Raw genomic sequence first — 18,722 nt, forward strand, 5'->3', positions numbered from 1 at the left:
CAATACAATAAATATAGCTAAGGCTATGATTTAATCATATTTTTAGTAAAAGTCATGGATGGGTCATGGTCAAAAAAACAAAAAAACACGGCCCCATTATTAGATGGCTTTCTCTCAACCTTTCCACTTCCCTGGTTCTTGTCACACAGACAGCAAGCAGCAAAAGACCAGAAGTCCGAAGCACAGACAATGTGATGTTTTTTAGGGTTAGTTTCCAAACAAGCACATTTCAAAGCCCTTCACACCTGTCGGGCTTATCTCTGTATGCATATAGAGTCTGTTCCCCAGTGTTCCACTCCCAGCTCTGATGCCACTGAGTGCTTACCCCGCGTCCCCCTTCCCAGCACCGACGCTGCAGAGCATTTACCCCGTGTCCCCCTTCCCAGCCCCCTTCTGCACCAAACTCCATCCCAGACCCTGCACCCCCTCCATTAATATAGTAAAAATGTGTGGCATGTAATGACTTACCAAAATTTGTGGAGTGGCCCCCCCGCAAAAATTATTGCTCTGCCCCAACCTCTGTCCATGAGACATACCCCTGTCTCCAAGACCAGCGAGATGGCAGAGTGTGTACTGGTTTATCATAGAATATCAGGGTTGGAAGGAACCTCAGGAGGTATCTAGTCCAACCCCCTGCTCAAAGCAGGAGCAATCCCCAGACAGATTTTTACCCCAGTTCCCTAGATGGCCCCCACAAGGATTGAGTTTACCACCCTGGGTTTAGCAGGCCAATGCTCAAACCACTGAGTAATCTCTCCCCCCGTAGGCTATGCCTTTTCTGGTCAGGCCTGAACTCTCCAATACCATCATGAATGTTCTGACACTTAATAGCGTTTATATTTTTGCTGTAGTGATTATTCAAACACGCAGCCAAATCAGCCAGGTCCCACTCCCACGTGGTGCCTCACGTTCCCCCTCTCTGAAGTGGGGAGAAGCCTGACCCACATTTACAAAGCTCTTGCTCCCCAGGTCCCTGCTCTCCCTGCCCAACAGTGGCCTATGCTCTATTCCCCAAACTTCCATACCCTTGTTAGTGCCTATCTCAATCCCCAACCTGCAGGGTCTCATACAGAGTCTCCTGCCAGTAAACAGAAGCTGGCCCTGGATCTGGAGCTGCAATTGTATGTCCTGAGCATTGTCCTGCACCATGCTCACCATGTGCAGGTAGATCATCAACCTCCACCTCTGTCCCAGGTGCAGGATGACCCCAAGAAAAGCAGGCCTGAGAGGGGCTTGGATAATCCCTTAAAGTCAGGGACAAGCCAGGAAGGGGCCAGGCTGAGCAAATAGGACAAGGCCCTAGGAGAAAAAGACAGGGCAGTTTAGGTACACACAGGGATGGTGTAACCATTAGACAAACTAGGCGGCCACCTAGGGCGCCAAGATTTGAGGGCGCCAAAAAGCGGTGCCCCCAAACTGTCTGGGATGCTCACTCGGTGTCAGCTAAACGTGTAACCCTCTTTCCACTGCTGTGTGAGGGGGCATTGAGGCTTTGATCAGCTCCGGCCAGCTGGGAGGTGATGTCATTCCTCCTCTGGCTGCCGGGGGTGCTGCCCTGCTCCCTGCTGCTCTGGCTCTGCCCCAGGGGCCGTGCCCCTGCTCTGCCCCATCCCCGTCCCCACTCCGCTGAGCTCTGCAGCAGGGCCGGGCCTGCACTCACCGGGGGGGGGGGAAGTGCAGAGACCCAGCCCCTGCTGCGCCGCCGGGGAGTTCTGGGGGGTGGTTCCCCCTGCCCCACAAGCCAGCCCCGCCCCCACAGAAGCCTGGCACCCCCTCCCCCAGCTCCCATGGAGGCCTGGGGTCCCCCCACTCCCACCCCCTCCACAGAGGTCTGGGGCACCACACCGCCACCCGCACAGCCAGCCCCGCACTCCCTGCCCTGCCTGCAGCCAGCCACTGCTGCACCCCCTGACGTACCCGCAGCCAGCCCCACACCCTCTGTATCCAGCCACCCCTGCTGTACCCCCTGCCCTGCCTGCAGCCAGCCCCTGCTGCACCCCCTGCCCTGCCTGCAGCCAGCCCCACACCTCTTGTCTCCAGCCAACTCCTGCCGCACCCCCCTGCCCAAAGTCAGCCCCACACTGCCTGTCTCCAGCCAGCCCGTGCCGCAATCCCCTGCCCTATCTCCAGCCAGCCCCACACTCCCCTCTCTCCAGCCAGCCCCTGCCATACCTCCTGCCCTGCCTCCAGCCAGCCCCGCACTCCCCTGTCTCCAGCGAGCCTCTGCCGCAACCCCCGTGCCCAAAGCCAGCCAGCCCCACACCCTGTCAGGTTATTCATTTATTTTCATTATATATGTAGACTAAATAATGAAATTAATAAATTTTCAAGCCGAATGTGTATTAGTTCTAATGAACAATGCCACATTATGCAGTATTCATTTTTGAAAGTTTATAATAAGCGATGCTCCAGGGTGAGGGGTGGGGGCAGGGGGCACAAGGTGTCAGTTTCACCTAGGGCACAAAATATCCTTGAACTGGCCCTGGGGGGGCCATACTGGGCAAGCCATTCAACATGAGTGCCCAGGGTGATGCTGTGGTGAACAGGGCTAAAGCCATCCTTAGACATATGAGCAGAGCGGTGAGTAGGTCAGCGAGGTGACACAGCATCAGTGAGACTGATATTGGAATACAACATCCAGTTTTGGTGTCCACGTTTGAAAAAGATGAAAAATCGGAGAGGGGGAGGCAAACAAAGGAGAGGCAAACAGAGGGAGTTTGCCTGGGAGTTCACCTGGGGGAGTTCCCACAGAGTTTTTTTTGCCTTTCAGGCTTCTGTGAGCAGTAAATACAACATCTGAAGAGGCTCTTAGAAGGAAGACAATATGGATAGTGTGCAATCAGCTGTTGTGTCCTGCACAGGATGTGCCTGTGACGTTGCAGTCTATATAATTTTATAAAAATATGCTAACAAGTAAATATAATGTAACTGGAATATGCATCATGCAAAAGGTCTCTTGTAAGGTGTCATTGCAAAGCTTATAATCTACTGAGTGTGTTCATCCTATTTCTATAAATGTACCACTCTTGTATCTAAAACTAGAAATATGAAATATAACTCTGAGGGCCTATTGTAATTATGCAAAGTGTGGGCAATTAATGGCGGTTTGGAATCTTGATGGCTCCCATCAACCAGGACAATTGACTGTAGATGGCTCTGCTTGCTTGCAGGTAGGCCTTCCTGTGAGTCAGGCTGGGAGGACTGAAGGCTTGGGATCTTACAGTGACATGTGATCATGTCACCTGAACTGGAATCCATCTTTAACCTGGTGCTTTTCCATTGAGAAGGAGGGGTGGGAACCCAGAGGGACAAAGGATTCCTGCCTTATATATAAGATATATAAGTGGCTGGAACAGAACAAAGGAGGGAGCCATCATAAAGAATCCCCTAGCTACACCTGAGCTGGAACAAGAGCTGTACTAGGCAAAAGAATTGTGCCCAGGCCTGGAAGATGTCTAGTCTGAGGAAAAAAAACTTACTGACTCATCTCTGAGAGTGAGATTATCTGTATTCAGTTTGATTAGACAGAGATTTGTGTGTTTTATTTTATTCTGATTGGTAATTCACTTTGTTCTGTCTGTTACTATTTGGAACCCCTTAAATCCTACTTTCTGTATTTAATAAAATCACTTTTTACTTATTAATTAACTCAGAGTATGTGTTAATACTGGGTGGGCAAACAGCTGTGCATACCTCTCTATCAGTGTTATAGAGGGCGAACAATTTATGAGTTTACCCTGCATAAGCTTTATACAGGGTAAAACAGATTTATTTTGGTTTAGACCCCATTGGGAGCTGGGCATCTGAGTGTCAAAGACAAGAACACTTCTGTCAGCTGCTTTCAGGTAAGCCTACAGCTGTTAGGGGACGTGATTCAGACCTGGGTCTGGGTTTGCAACAGGCTAGTGAGTCTGGCTCTAACCAGTCAGGGCACATCAGGTGGCAGCTCCCAAGAGGGTTTCTGTGATCCAGCCCATCACAGTGTACAAAGTGCACGCTGATCTCCATATTGGAAGAGAAGGTTAAAGGACTAGAGACTCCAGTATCAACCCTATGTTGCATCAGAGAAAATGAAGACTTTCTGGCTAGAAGTCAGCGTTTGGTACTGCAGGCACAGCATGCTGAAGAATCAGAGTGAGCCATGCAGAACGGGGAAGAAAATTGGCAGCATATGACCTCCAGAAGAAGAAAAATTAGAACCCATGTACCCCCAATGTACATAGAGGTAAGAAACCATTTTCAAGCTCTCTGCACAGGTACTACAATGGAGAATGGTTTGGAAAAGTCATCCAAGGAAAGGGATGAGGAGACCCCATCAACTGGAAGGCATGGGATGCATTGTTCTAGGAATGGGGGGTCCACAACCACCACTCCCTAGAGAAGAAGACAGGTGGTGGTGGTCGGGAACTCCTAAGGAGGACAGAGTCATCCATCTGCCATCCAGACTGAGAAACTCGAGAAGTGTGCTGCTTGCCTGAAGCTAGAATTCAGGATGTGATGGAGTGTTTGCAGAGACTGATCAAGACCTCGGACCACTACCCCTTCCTGCTTCTCCACGTGGGCACCAATAGTACTACCAAGAATTATCTTGAGAGGGTCACTGCAGACTACGTGGCTCTGGGAAGAAGGATAAAGGAGTTTGAGACACAAGTCGTGTTCCCATCCATCCTCCCAGTTGAAGGAAAAGGCCCAGTTATGGACCATCAAATTGTGGAGGTAAATGCATGGTTGTGCAGGTGGTGTTGGAGAAAGGGCTTTGGATTCGACCATGGGATGTTGTTCCAGGAAGAAGGATTTCTAGGAAGAGATGGGATCCACATAAGGAAAAGAGGGAAGAGCATCTTTGCAGGCAGACTTGCTAACCCAATGATGAGGGCTTTAAATTAGGTTTGTCGGGGGATGGAGACCTAAGCCCTGAGCAGGGCCAGCGCTTCCATTTAGGCGACCGCTAGGGCACCAGGATTTGGGAGGACAGCATTTTGCGGCCCTTGGCGGCAATTTGGCAGCGGGAGTTCCTTCCGCGCTCCGGGTCTTCGGTGGCAATTCTGCAGCGGGTCCTTCACTCTCTCCGGGACCCATCGCTGAAGTGCCCCGAAGACCGGGAGTGCGGAAGGACCCCCGCCTAGGGCGCCAAAAGCCCTGGCGCCTTTCCTGGCCCTGAGGTAAGTGGGGAAGTGGGATACCGAGAGGAAACACCAGGAGGAGGGTGCAACAGGGGAGGCCTCCTGATTCATACTGAGAAAGTAGGGCAATCAATTAGTTATCTTAGGTGCCTGTACATGAACGTAGGAAGCCCAGGAAACAAGCAGGAAGAACTGGAAATCCTGGCAAAGTCAAGGAACTATGTTGTGATTGGAGTAACAGAAACTTGGTGGGGTAACTCACATGACTGGAGCACTGTCATGGAAGGGTATAAACTGTTCAGGAAGGACAAGTGGGAGAGAAAAGGAACAGGAGTTGCATTGTATGTAAGAGAGCAGTATGATTGCTCAGAGCTCCAGTATGAAACTGGAAAAAAGCCTGTTTAGTGTTTTTCGGTTAAGTTTAGAGGCAAGAGCAACAAGGGTAATGTCGTGGTGGGCGCCTGCTATAGACCACCAGACCAAGGGGATGAGGTAGATGAGGCTTTCTTCAGACAACTAACAGAAGTTCCCAGATCACAGGCCCTGTTTCTCATAGGGGACATCAATCACCCTGACATCTCCTGAGAGAACAGTCTCTCTCACGTGGAGTCTGCAGAGCAGCATTCTGTAGTTGCACTTGTCGATCCAGGAGCCCTTCCAAGGCTTCCTTTGTGACATTGTGGAGATCCCCCATTTCACCTTGGACTCCAATTCTAGGGCACTGTATTATGGGGTGTTTGAGGGTTTGGATGTTCTCACTGCAGAAGTGCAAAGAGGAGTCTTTAATTTTCTACTTGTGTATCGAGTAGCTGTAACTTGGGTCAGTGACAATGGGCTTCTTTGGAACAGTGGCTGAGGTCCAGACACTCTGTCATTCCCTGGCTGGGTCCAGAGGCGTGAGTTGGGCACACGTGGTCCATAGTGGTTTTGGAGTTCACTGTGTCCCTTACCCAGTTCCCAGCTTGGGACATTCTACTTCCTGACTGGCGATGGCATTGGGCAAACCCCCCTCCTTTCTCTGCTTCTATGGGGAGCAAGGAATCTAGCAAGGGTCTGGCTCACTGACCCAGTGCTCTCCTCTCTGAGCCTCGGGTATCAGCCAGGGGGACAAGGAGCGGAGACACATCTAGAGCCACAATTCTACATTATCTCACCCAGCCGAGGATTCTCCTTATGCCATGTAGCAATGGGTCCATGTGAGACACACAAATCAGGGCAACTAGCGAAGCTTCAACTTGAGACCTTTAGACCCCACTCCCTCATGGAAGTAAAAGCCATTTACTCCTCGGGACATCTCTGAAGGTGGAGATAATCCTGACCCTCATTTAGAATGTGTTTGATCCTCTTCTCTTGCTTCTCACTTCCCTGTCCTCCGTTCACGTTCCACAAATCAAGCTGTTTGCATGAACTAATTCTATTATGATTATATTTTCAGACACAATGCCCTGATGCCCTGATGCCAATCACGTACCAGGACCCGTGGACGTGGTGTCATCCTCACATGATTATTAGGCACAGGATTGTGTTACTGTTACTTCCCTTGCTGCGGGTGCTCACTGCACAACCAGTCCCGAATATACCTTTGGTTTTTCGTAAGGGCAGTGAGGAAAGAGCAGGGTGATGTCCCAAATGGAATGGAGAACAAACCTGCACCAGACGTGGCAGCTCAGGAGATGGATTAAAACTGTTCACCTTCCTTGTTGTGACGAGAACGCAACCGATTTCAGAGACAATGATGGGCTGCAATACATCTACGCCTACCCTCGACAATGACAGCCACGCTCCAGGATATCTGGGACAAGGTAGAACAATCCTCACCACTTTATTGATACACAATAACTCAGAAACAGACAGCACATCATGGACTCCGCTGCAAGACCCAAAAATTCACCTAAGGTGGGTTGATTTAAGTACTAATCTCACACTGTTACCTTTAGGGGAAACTCATGTATATGTCAGGAAGGGAGAGTTAAGGTTATAAGTAAATGTTTCTGTCCCTGAAGAACAAGGAAGGCATTGGATGGTAGGTGTACGAACAGAAGGGTATGTGGGGGACACCACCATGATCTCAGATTACCCCTCGTTCCCATACATATGGGAGCGATTTGTGAAAACAGGGACCCTTGTGACAGTAATTGTCGTATACTGTCCGAGACACACACCAGCCCTGACATTCCCTGATGGGTGTGACTAGAAATGGGAAAAAGAACAAGCATTTATGAGGAATACCCCCAATACATATGACAAAACCTGCATTGTTCAAAATCCAGACTACCCCAGTAAAAGTTTTGTAAGCCTCCTTCTAGTAGAAGTAAAAATTGCTATGGATTGGACACAATTAAATGTTTCAAAGGTAGAGCCCAAGTGTACGCCTTTTTCACTCCCAATATTGACAGCCTGGATGAGGACGCACAAATTGTCCCTCCCGAATACCTCTGCTCCTATTTTCCCTGCCAGCTCAGGACTCCAACACCCTGCCCTGCTGAGCCAGACACTCCCGTCTGCTCCAGCCCAGACTCAGGGTCTGAATTACTTGCCCCAAAGCTGCAGGTTTACCTGCAAACAGCTTGCAGAAGTATGCTTGTCTTTAGCACTCAGATGCCCAACTCCCAAAGGAGTCTAAACCCAAATAAATCCATTTTACTCTGTATAAAGCTTATGCACGGTAAACTCATAAATTGTTTGTCCTCTACAACACTGATAGAGAGAGATGCACAGTTGTTTGCTCCCCCAGGTATTAACACATACTCTGAGTTAATTAATAAGTAAAAAGTGATTTTATTAAATACAGAAAGTGGGATGTAAGTGGTTCCAAGTAGTAACAGACAGAACAAAGTAAGTCACCAAGCAAAATAAAATAAAATGTGCAAATCTATGTCTAATCAAACTGAATACAGATAGGATCCTCACCAGTTCCAGAATGCTCCCTTTTACAGACTAATCTCCTTTTAGCCTGGGTCCAGCAATCACTCACACCCCTTTGTTCCAGTTTCTTCCAAGTCTCCTGGGGGGTGGAGAGGCTCCCTCTTTAGCCAGCTGAAGACCCAATGGAGGGGTCTCCCATGGGTTTAAATAGACTTTCTCTTGTGGGTGGAGACCCCACTCCTCTCTCCTATGCAAAGTCCAGCTCCAAGATGGAGTTCTGGAGTCCCCTGGGCAAGTCACATGTCCATGCATGACTCACAGTCTTTACAGGCAGTGGCCCTTGTCCACTTGGTATCTTGTATATCTCCAGGAAGACTTCTTATATGGATTGGAGCATTCCAAGATGCATTGTTCCCCAAGTGCTTCCTGATTGGGTACTTGCAAATTCCTTCCTAAAGAAGCTGACCAAACGCCTCACAAAGCTGACTTAGAAACCAAGCAAGTATACAACCAATATTCTTAACCTCAAGTACAAAATGATATATGTGTACAAATAGGGTGAATAGATATAGTAGACCAAAACCTTTACATAGATGTGTTACACGGCATATGTAGCAAAACTCTATTCCAGTTATATTATACATACATTTATAAGCACCCCCCCATAAAGCCTTATGGGGTACACTGTCACAAAGGTTTTAATGCATCTGTTAAAACAAAGAAAAAAATCATTGTTTTATACCTATCAATATGAATGGATGAAGTATGTCTCCAGTACGGTGAGACCAGACCTACTGAGTGGAGAAATTATTGTTAAAATTGCACACCAGCGAGCCCTGGAGGCAAAGGTATGGAAGGTTAGCCCACTCCCCATATTGCACATGGGCTCGTTCTGGTTGCCCCAGACCACAAGTCAGTGGGCTGAGGAGGAAGGAAAGTTATTGGACAATAGAGGGTGTACCGAATGGACCCCTCAAAAGTGGGTATGCCTAACCTTACCTGTTGCCCCAGAGCCCTGTAGTAAAGATGCTTCGTTAGGATCATGTATGTGGGATGAAATGGACAATGACACCAAAGTATTGTATAATGGACAATGTGTATGCATTAACTTGTGGGAGGAAGTATTCTGGGAAGATGGAAGCATTAGTAGTCCCCCAGTAGATGAATGTAGGTGTAATATAAGTATTGTGTTTACTAGAAACCACACATATTACTTACCTCAACCTTGAACGCCGAGCTGACTGAACATTCTGTTAATCTTGGGGTCAAATGGCAGGAACTCACAGACAGTTTAATAAAAAGCAAGGCAGTAATATAGTTCTTAGAACAAACAAATGACCAGATGGGAAATCGAACTATTCATATCATACATGCAGATAGGGACATGTTAAGAATTGCAACTGCAGAAAAACAAATAACAACGTACTGCTGGTATGATTTCTTTTCTGGATGGTTCCCAACCACCACTGGCATACTATCGGTAATGCTGCATCCCTTGCTAGTTGTTTTGGTATTGAATTGTATTTGTTTAATTGCAATGTGTGGGATGTGTTGCTGCATGAAAAGATTGTATGCTAAATTGGAGTCACTAACTCATATTGCCTCCCATATCTTCTCCTAAATAGACTGCATAAAAAGTGACACTGCCGATTGCAAATCATAGTGTCAAAAGGGGGTTTATGTTGGACTATACCAAAGGATTTCTGTATGATTTCTCTATTAATGCCATAAGGAGATGTATGGTAGATAAATTGAATGTAACCACCCCTGCCCCCATAATTTAGAGATCCCAAAGTAGTGTTAATTAGAAGGCCTTTTCTTCTTCTCCCTGTGAACAGTTTACAAGGCCAAACTGCTAATTGTGTCAGCACATCCTGGGACAGAGAGTCTGATCTCAGAAAAGATAAGACCTTGCAGGTACAACTGTTCCTCAGAACAGCACACAGAGACTCCCACCCTTCTCGTGTTCTTTATCTTGCTTGTTATGTATGCTATATGGTCAGGGGGTTAAGCAGTTTCATTACACCCTAAGAGTGGTTAAAGTCAAAAAAGATACATGTTGAAATAAAGCTCAGGAATGGATGCTGTGTGTGAATAGAAGATGAATAGTTAAGAGTACCAGCCTAAGAGTTACAAGTTTAGTATCAATCGGCTGAAGAATGCGCTAAGTGGCAATAACCGGATGACCCCTGGAGGGCAGACTGGAATCCACCCAACAGCCCCAAGGATGGGAGAACCAAAGAACAAGATAACATCTGGCAGCTATCACAGAGCCATCATGGATGTGCCATTCAGCATGATGAAGCCACCTCCATAGACTGGCATAGAAATAAACTCCTATAAGAATAGACCTTAAAAGACTAAGGACTTTGAGTCTGGTTCTGCAACCACCCTCCAGGAGCATCGGATGCTCCTCTGACAAAGGCTCAGCTCCGCCCTCGTGCCCAGGTTACCTGGCCAGTAACTTGGCACGAGCAACCTCTAGGCTGGTAACTATAACAACTTTGCAGAACTTGTATGTGTATGTGTGAGAGTGAATGGAATGTAGTAAATATAAGTGTCTACTTGCTTGCTTCTTTTGGTATTTTGTGTGAGTACATGGGATAGGATATTTATGATTACTTGTTTCCTTTGCTTCTTTTTGTATTCACAGTAAACGTGGCATTTTGCCTCATCCCCTTTTAAAAGATCCTGTTGGTTTTTATTTTATTGGTACAACACTCCTTGCCCCATATGGGCCTCTGCCCTATTCCTCAAACGTCCACACCCATAGCAGTGCCAGTCTGACCTCCCAACTGCAAGTCTCATACACAGTCTTCTGAAGCTGCCATTAGATCCGGAACAGGAATCGCAGTTCCTGTGCGCTTCCCTGCATGGAGTATAAAGCATGGGGCATAGGCAGGTAGATCATCAACCTACTCCTCTGTCCCAGGAGCAGGAAGGCCTCTGGTCCATGGATGCCATGCTGAAGAGCCTGCTGACAGCAACCCCCAGCACAAACTCCAGCACATCAGGGAGTTGAGCACAATGGGGAGAGGCGACAGGAATTTTACCGTAACCCTGGGGAGGCCTGGAAATGAGGGACTGGGTGACGCACGTTTCTGTTGTGTCCTGCTACCCGAGAGCGCATTGGGCCACCCTTGGTCAGGGCAGTCAGGGAAGTGCAGTGTTGGGGCCCTGCCTCCTTCAGGGACAGAGGGAAGGCGCTGGTGCTTGATGACACGGCTCTGCCTGGTTCTGTTGAGTACTAACTCCAAGGCCCCAGGCCAGCTTGGGGCGTGAGAGCATCAGACTCCTGTGAGGCCCAGGAGAAGATCCTCAGAGAAGAGCACTGGCCACTTCCCAGGGAGCTGCTGAGATTCACAAGGAGGGAATCAGCCCTTCTCTCCCATGGACGCAGATTATTGTGAGGAGCAAGGGACTGTCCTTTGTCCAACAGAGACCTGCCCTAGATCTCACCCACAAACCTGGGAGAGAGCTGGGAACTGACCTGCGTCCCGTCCGAGCACTTTCCCTGTTACACGCTCTTCTCCCCTCCCCACTTTACTATTTTGCTATGGGTCTGTGAGCATGAAACAAACAGGAACTTCTTCTCCATCTTTGAGGTTCTGCTCAGGACACTCAGCCAGCCTGGCTCTGCCTTCCCTGGTGCCACGTCAACCCAGCCAGCCCAGCTCTGCCTTCCCTGGTGCCACGCCAACCCAGCTCTGTCTTTTCTGGTGCCACACCAACCCGCCTCTGCCTTCTCTGGCACCATGCCAACCCGCCTCTGCCTTCCCTGATGCCACACCAACCCGCCTCTGCCTTCCCTGGCACCACACCAACCTGCCTCTGCCTTCCCTGGCACCATGCCAGTCCAGCCAACCCACCTCTGCCTTCCCTGGCGCCACACCAACCCCATTCTGCCTTCCCTGACGCCGTGCCAGCCCAGCCAGCCCAGCTCTGCCTTCCCTGGTGCCATGCCAACCCCGCTCTGCCTTTTCTGGCGCCACACCAACCCGCCTCTGCTCTCCCTGGCACCATGCCAACCTACCTCTGCCTTCCCTGGCACCACACCAACCCAGCTCTGCCTTCCCTGACGCCGTGCCAGCCCAGCCAGCCCAGCTCTGCCTTCCCTGGCACCATGCCAAACTGGCTCTGCCTTCCCTGGCACCTCTTCAGCCCAGCCATCCTGGCTCTGCCTTCCCTGACACCGTGCCAGTCCAGCTCTGCCTTCCGTGGCACCACACCAGCCCAGCCAACCCAGCTCTGTCTTCTCTGGCACCATGCCAGCCCGGCTCTGCCTTCCCAGGGCCCGCACCAGCCCAGCCAGTCCTCCTGGCAGCTCTCTGTCTTGAATACTATCCAAGGAGATCAGTACAGAGTCACACAGACCGTTCATAAAATGCTACGACAATTCCCACCTTTGTCACAGGGCACTCGCCCCTCACAGTCGCTGCTGGCCCAGGCTGCTCCTCTTGAACCTGATGGCTGGTGTTGAAAAACTAACATTAAGGACTCTGACTGTTGTGGAGGGCGTTTTCCCCTGGAGTTTGGGAGTGAAATGTGGGGCCTGGACAAACCTTCACAGCTGCATCTCAGCACCAGGCGAGGGGTCCCTGTATGCACAGCTGCCCCACTCCAGAGGTGGCTGCATCTCAGGACCAGGCGAGGGGTCCTGGTATAAACAGCTGCCCCAGCCCAGAGGTGGCTGCATCTCAGCACCAGGGAAGGGGTCCCTGTATAAAGTCCCTGTGCTACCTCAAGGTGGTTTGGTGTCCGTAGGGTCTGGCCCTTGGGCAGAGAGCTGGAGCGTGGCCCTAGTTGTCATGCCTGGGAGCTGGCGGGGGGCGGGGTGGCCATGCCTCACCAGGTCAGGAGCCCCCTGTTCGTTGGCATCTGGTGCCTGCGAAGTGCGGCCCAGTCTGGCCTTGTTACCACCGGGCATGGTGCCCCCGAGCCAACCTGTTCCCAAGGGGAAGGCCCCGTGCTGAGGAGGTTGTGTGTGGCTCAAAAGGTGGGGGGCTGGTGATGGGGGAGCCACATGCTGTCCCTGCCACCACCCGCCCGGAGCAGATGCCACACGCTGTATCTGGGGCCGTCGCCATGACACAAGCACAGAGCCCCCGAGGGGATCCCAGAATAGGTCTTTGTTGTGGCCATGTTGCCATGGTTCTGGGAACAGGAAGATTCTGTTGCCCACCTGAGCCGTCCCTGCTCTGCCCCCAGGCCTCCCTTGCCCTCCCCTCACCCAGAGACTCAGGCAAACAACCGAGGGAGGTGGGAGCAGCCCCCCGGGACTTCACCCTGGTTGGGGGAGGGCTCAGTTGCTCATGAGCGTCCCAGAGCTTCCCCTGCCAACCCCAACCTCTGCAGTTCCCCAGACTGGCAAGGCCCCCCATGCTGCCCCCCACAAGCCAGAGTCTCCAGCAGGGAGCACGCCTGGCAGGCAGGGCAGGAGCTGCAGGGGGCATGGGGAAGGTAAAGGGGTGGCAGCTTGTACCAGCAGGGTCAGGGATAGAACCCAGGAGTCCTGGCTCCCAGCCCCCTTGGTAGATCCTACCAGGGCAACCCAGTGTTGGGATGGGGGGCTGGCCAGGGGCAATTCCCAGCAGTCAGTGCTTACCCCCAGTGCCCCCGTGTGGCCTCATATCTGTCTTACCAAAAGTAACATCACAGGCCCAGACTGTTTGTGGGGTCCCCACAGAGCAGGGTGGGGGGGACATATTCTCTGATGTCTCGGCAAGAACCTCGCGTCCTTGACAATCCCAGCTACCTTCCTTCTTCAGAAATGTCCCCATCTTCACCTCCCTATGCCCATGTAGCCTGTCCGGATGCTAGTCCACCACTCCCACACCCACCCCAGAGGTGGCTGAATCTCAGTGCCGGACAAGCATTCCCTGTATAAACAGCTCCCATACCACACCCCAGAGGGCGTGCATCTCAGCGCTGGGCGAAGGGTCCCTGTATAAAGAGCTCCCATGCCCCACCCCAGAGGTGGCTGTATCTCGGTGCCAGGCAAGGGATCCCTGTGTACAGTGGTAGAAAGTGCTATGGGCTCTGTTGAGGGTAAGCTGTTCCCTGGAGCTTGACTCCAGCAGGGTCTCTGCCGTGCTCCCCCTTACCCAGCTCCCCAGTGGGGTTCCAGGGTGGGGGGCTCCCCTGCCATCGGGAGCTGACTTTCCAGGAACACCTGGGACAAGCTAATCCTGAACAGAAGGTACTGGGGGGCCAGAGGGAGGGGAACAGTAAATGAAAGTGGGGGCTGGCTGGCTGGAGTATCCAGTGCCAGCTGGTAAAAATAACCCAGATAAGTGCCTACTAATCCCGGCCCAGCGAGTGTCAGCCCCCGGTACTGACCGCACCTGACCCTTGGCTCACACTGCCAGCTGGGACCTGCCAGCCACCACGGGACCCTTTTCAGCTCAGAGTGGATGGGATAAAAGGCTCATCCCAGGCCAGCAGACAGACAGACAGGAAGATAGAGGGCTGGAATCAGCAGTTCTCCTGTGCATACTGTGGGGTTCCAGCTCCTGGAGGCAGGTAAGCGGGGTCCCTCTCCATCTGGCCCCTCTGCAGCCTGGTGCCCGCCAAGCCCACGGGCTTCACTGATTCATCTAGATGGCTTTGCCTCTCGATGCTGCCCCTCTCTTGCTGCTGGCAGCTCCCAGCCTGAAGATGCCAAGGGGCGTCCATGGCTTCTGGTCCCACATTCACTGCACTTGTTGCGGGGGGGCTCTGACACCAGGGCCACTTCCTCACCTGAGCAAGTCCAGGTAGCAGCCAGGACTCCTGGGTTCTATTCTCAACTCTGGGTGGGGAGTGGGGTCTAGTGTTTAGAGCAGGAGGGCTGGAAGCCAGGACTCCTGGGATGCCTCTGATTAAGGCCTTGCCTTCACTTGTAGGTTATATAAAGTTTGCTGCCGGTATGAATTTGGCCCCGGAACCCAGGGTTGTAGAGGTGCCTGGGGAAGTTCAGGCTCAGTGGGGCAGGGAGAGGTGTCACTAAAGCAAGGGAGCTGCTCTTCTGCCGAGGCAGAGCATCAGTGGGACCTGGAGTCTGCCCAGCCTCCACAGGCTGGAAGGAGAGCCCAGTGCAGGGGCTATGTCCCCTTGGTCCGCAACTGGGCAGCTACAGGAAGCCATGACTTGGCACCCCAGGCCCATGCAGAGAGGGATAGAGAAGCTGCTGTCAGGCCCCAAAGGGCTTGGGAGGGGCCGTTATTCCATGGGATGTAACCTTGTGTGAAACAGCCCCTGCACCCCACCACAGAGGTGGCTACAGCTCAGCACCAGGCAAGGGGTCCCTGTACAAACAGCCCCCGTGCCCCTCCCCAGAGGCAGTCGCATTATGGGGTGCTGGATGAGGGGGCCCTGTATAAGCAGCTGTCATGGATCCACAGAAGCAGGTCCCAGCTTTTAAATTATCTCTTGGAGGAAGCCTGAGTGCCAAACCCCTGAGGGGTCTCACGTTCCCTTCAGGGCAGGCCACATGGCCTCACCGCCTCCAAGACTGAGCCCCTGGGCTCCAGCCTCCTGCTCCACCCTGTGAGCTCTGCCCAGAGCGTCCAACTGAGCCAGAGCCCTGGGGGAGGCTTGTCCGCTGTGCAGGGGCTCAGGCACCCAGCTGGAATTCGCAGCCGTCCCCAAACGGAGCAGGGTGCTTTAGCCAGCTGGGCATGGTATGGGCATAGGATTGCCAACTTTCTACTTGCACAAAACTGAACACTCTTGCCCTGCCCCATGCCCTGCCCCTCCTCTGAGGCCCTGCTGCCAACTGGACAGTCAATGACCCAGTCAGTGGTGCTGACCAGAGCCACCAGGTTCCCTTTTCGACCAAGTGTTCGGGTCAAAAATCAGATACCTGGTCACCCTACGTGGGCAGCCCTGAGGCCAGCACGGCAAAGCAAAGGTGCCAATGCAGGCTGGATCTCAGTGCTGGGCTGGTGATGTCCGTGTCCCCGGGCGGCCATCTGGACACTGCTCCTGGCGGTGTCAACCCCATCCCTCCCCATCCCGCAGCCATGGCCCTGCCCACATCGTGGGAAGCGGAGCAGCAGCTGGAGGAGATGATGGAGCTGACAGCACAGAACCTGCCCTGGCTGGAGGTCACCCAGTCATACACCATCCTGAGGGAGCTGGGCAGTGGCTCCTATGGCCACGTACTGCTGGCTGTGCACCAGCGGCAAGGTAGGGCCTGGGCTGCCAGGGCTGGCGGGTGGGGAGGGGGGCAGTCTGTGTCCATGTGGCCCCACCTCCCACAGAGTCCCACTGCTCCTGTTCCCCTAGCAGTGCCAGCACTATACCCACCAACTGACGGGCACCGGCTGGGGAGGGGGAGCCCTGTCCAGAGCCAGACATGGAGCACTGCGCCCCTCTGTCCCCAGACTCCACACCCCGGCTAGCTGCTGGGCCCTGGGATCCTACAGCCTGACAGCCCTTGTCCCCACAGAGCAGCATGGGGCGAGGGGTGGGGTGGGCTGAGCTAGAATGTGGGGGGAGGGCTGATGCACAGGATAGGGGGGCAGAGAATATGTGGGTCTGATCCAATGCAGGGGAAGGGTCTAATCCAGCATGGGGGAGGGGTATGATCTGGTGTGGGGGCGGGACAGTATCCCTGACCCCTCCCCATGTCCTCCCCGCCAGGCAGCCCGATGGCATTGAAGTTCATTGAGAAGCGGGACACTGAGCTGCGGGACTTCCTGAGCGAGTACTGCATCGCGCTGAGCCTGGCCGCCCACCCCTGCATCGCCAGCGCCCTGGGCATCGCCTTCCAGACCAGGCACCACTATGTCTTCGCGCAGGAGCTTGCCCCTGCAAGGGACCTCTTCTCCCTGCTGCAGCCACAGGTACTATGAGCCGGAGCCTCTGACGTAGCCACATTGGGGACGGGCATGGGACATGGGGCCTGTCCCCTCTAGGGGGCGCCAGCTCCCACCCGGCCCCAGGATGGGGACTGGCTGGCTCAGGGGGCAGGGAATGGGACATGGGGCCTGTCCCCTCTAGGGGGCGCCAGCTCCCACCCGGCCCCAGGATGGGGACTGGCTGGTTCAGGGGGCAGGGAATGGGACATTGGGGCCTGTCCCCTCTAGGGGGCGCCAGCTCCCATCTGGCCCCAGGATGGGGACTGGGTGGCTCAGGGGGCAGGGAATGGGACATGGGGCCTGTCCCCTCTAGGGGGCGCCAGCTCCCACCCGGCCCCAGGATGGGGACTGGCTGGCTCAGGGGGCAGGGAATGGGACATGGGGCCTGTCCCCTCTAGGGGGCGCCAGCTCCCATCTGGCCCCAGGATGGGGACTGGCTAGCTCAGGGGGCAGAGAATGGGACATGGGGCCTTTCCCCTCTAGGGGGCGCCAGCTCCCACCCAGCACCGGCTGGCTCAAGGGATGGGGATTGGGACATGGGGCCTTTCCCCTCTAGGGGGCACCAACTCAGATCCAGCCCAGGGCAGGCACGGGGAATGGGACAGGGGTCTTTCCGCACTGAGGAGGCCGCTCCCATCCGCCCCAGGGTGGGGGCTGGCTGGCCTGGAGATGGGCAGTAGGATCCGGAGCCCTTCCCCTCCAGGGCACTGTGTGTAACCTCTCTCCCTAGGTGGGGTTCGGGATCGCAGAGCTGCAGGTCAAGCGCTGTGCTCTGCAGCTCGCCAGCGCCCTGGAGTTCATGGGGGCCAAGGGGCTGGTTCACCGCGATGTCAAGCCTGAGAACGTGCTGCTGCTCGACCCTGAGTGCCGGCGTGTCAAGCTGACCGACTTCGGGTTGAGCTGCCCACGGGGCACTGCCATCGAGGCCCTGCCTGAGAACCTGCCCTACACCGCACCCGAGCTGTGCCACCTGGGGCCCTCGGCCCGCCTGCCGGCCCAGCCCAGCCTGGATGCCTGGGCGCTGGGCGTGCTGCTTTTCTGCGTGCTGACTGGCTTCTTCCCCTGGCACACGGCTGCCGACCGGCACTACCGGGACTTTGAGCGCTGGCATCGCAGCCCCCGCGTCCGCCCGCGCCCACCCCACTGGGGGCGCTTCACCTACGAGGCCCAGGAGATGCTGCGAGGGCTGCTGCACCCCGACCCCATCCAGCGCAGTCCAGCCAGCATTGCCATGGCCCATGTCAAGTGCCCCTGGCTGGAGCCCAAGGAGCCGGGCGCTGCCCGTGCAGACAGGACTCTGCTGAGGAGCAGCCATTGCCGCTGAGCCCCAGGCCCATGGGCACTGCCGCCAGGCACAGGCACCCGCCATGGCCAAGGGGACGCAGGGACCAAGGACTTGCAGGACACATTGCTTAGCAGGGACCATGGCCAGAGGCTGGTGCTGGGGGCCTGGCCTGGGGGATTGCAGAGAAGGCGGGAGCGGAGGAGGGGTAATAAAAGCACAATCCTAACATTAACGGCTCGGAGCTTCCTTCACCATACCAGAGCAATGGGGCTACCTGCCTGACACCGCCCCCCATGACCCACAAAGCCCCAGATCAGACCCATGTCCCATCCTCGCTCCTCAGCTGCTGGATTCGTCCCACAGGCCCCAGGCTGATGTTATTGGCCTCACTCAGCTGCCATGAACTCTCTAAGCTGAGCCAGCTGCCCACTATGGGAATGTATGGGGCAGGAGGGCAGGGACTGAGACCTGGGACTGTATGGGGCAGGAGGGCAGGGGCTGAGACCTGGGGCCATATGGGGCAGGAAGGCAGGAGGGCAGGGGCTGAGACCTGGGGCCGTATGGGGCAGACAGGCAGGGACTGAGACCCAGGGCAGTATGGGGCAG

At 54.0% G+C, this 18,722-nt stretch overlaps 1 protein-coding gene across 2 annotated transcripts; it reads left to right on the forward strand.

Annotated features, from left to right (window-relative positions):
- Positions 1-14,400: 14,400 nt before the first annotated feature.
- On the forward strand, positions 14,401-18,344 carry LOC127036712 (serine/threonine-protein kinase SBK2-like). Of its 2 annotated transcripts, XM_050927848.1 has the most exons (4): positions 14,401-14,510; positions 15,990-16,157; positions 16,614-16,816; positions 17,562-18,344. In XM_050927848.1, the coding sequence occupies exons 2-4, from the start codon at positions 15,992-15,994 to the stop codon at positions 18,153-18,155; spliced, it is 963 nt and encodes a 320-aa protein (XP_050783805.1). In that variant the 5' UTR covers positions 14,401-14,510; positions 15,990-15,991; the 3' UTR covers positions 18,156-18,344. The 2 variants fall into 2 exon arrangements, with proteins under 2 accessions (XP_050783805.1, XP_050783806.1); XM_050927849.1 differs by lacking the exon at positions 14,401-14,510 and having other exon boundaries at positions 16,066-16,157; positions 16,618-16,816.
- The last annotated feature ends 378 nt before the right edge of the window (positions 18,345-18,722 follow it).

Source organism: Gopherus flavomarginatus, chromosome 18 (genome assembly GCF_025201925.1).
Source record: "Gopherus flavomarginatus isolate rGopFla2 chromosome 18, rGopFla2.mat.asm, whole genome shotgun sequence".
Taxonomy (NCBI): domain Eukaryota; kingdom Metazoa; phylum Chordata; order Testudines; family Testudinidae; genus Gopherus; species Gopherus flavomarginatus.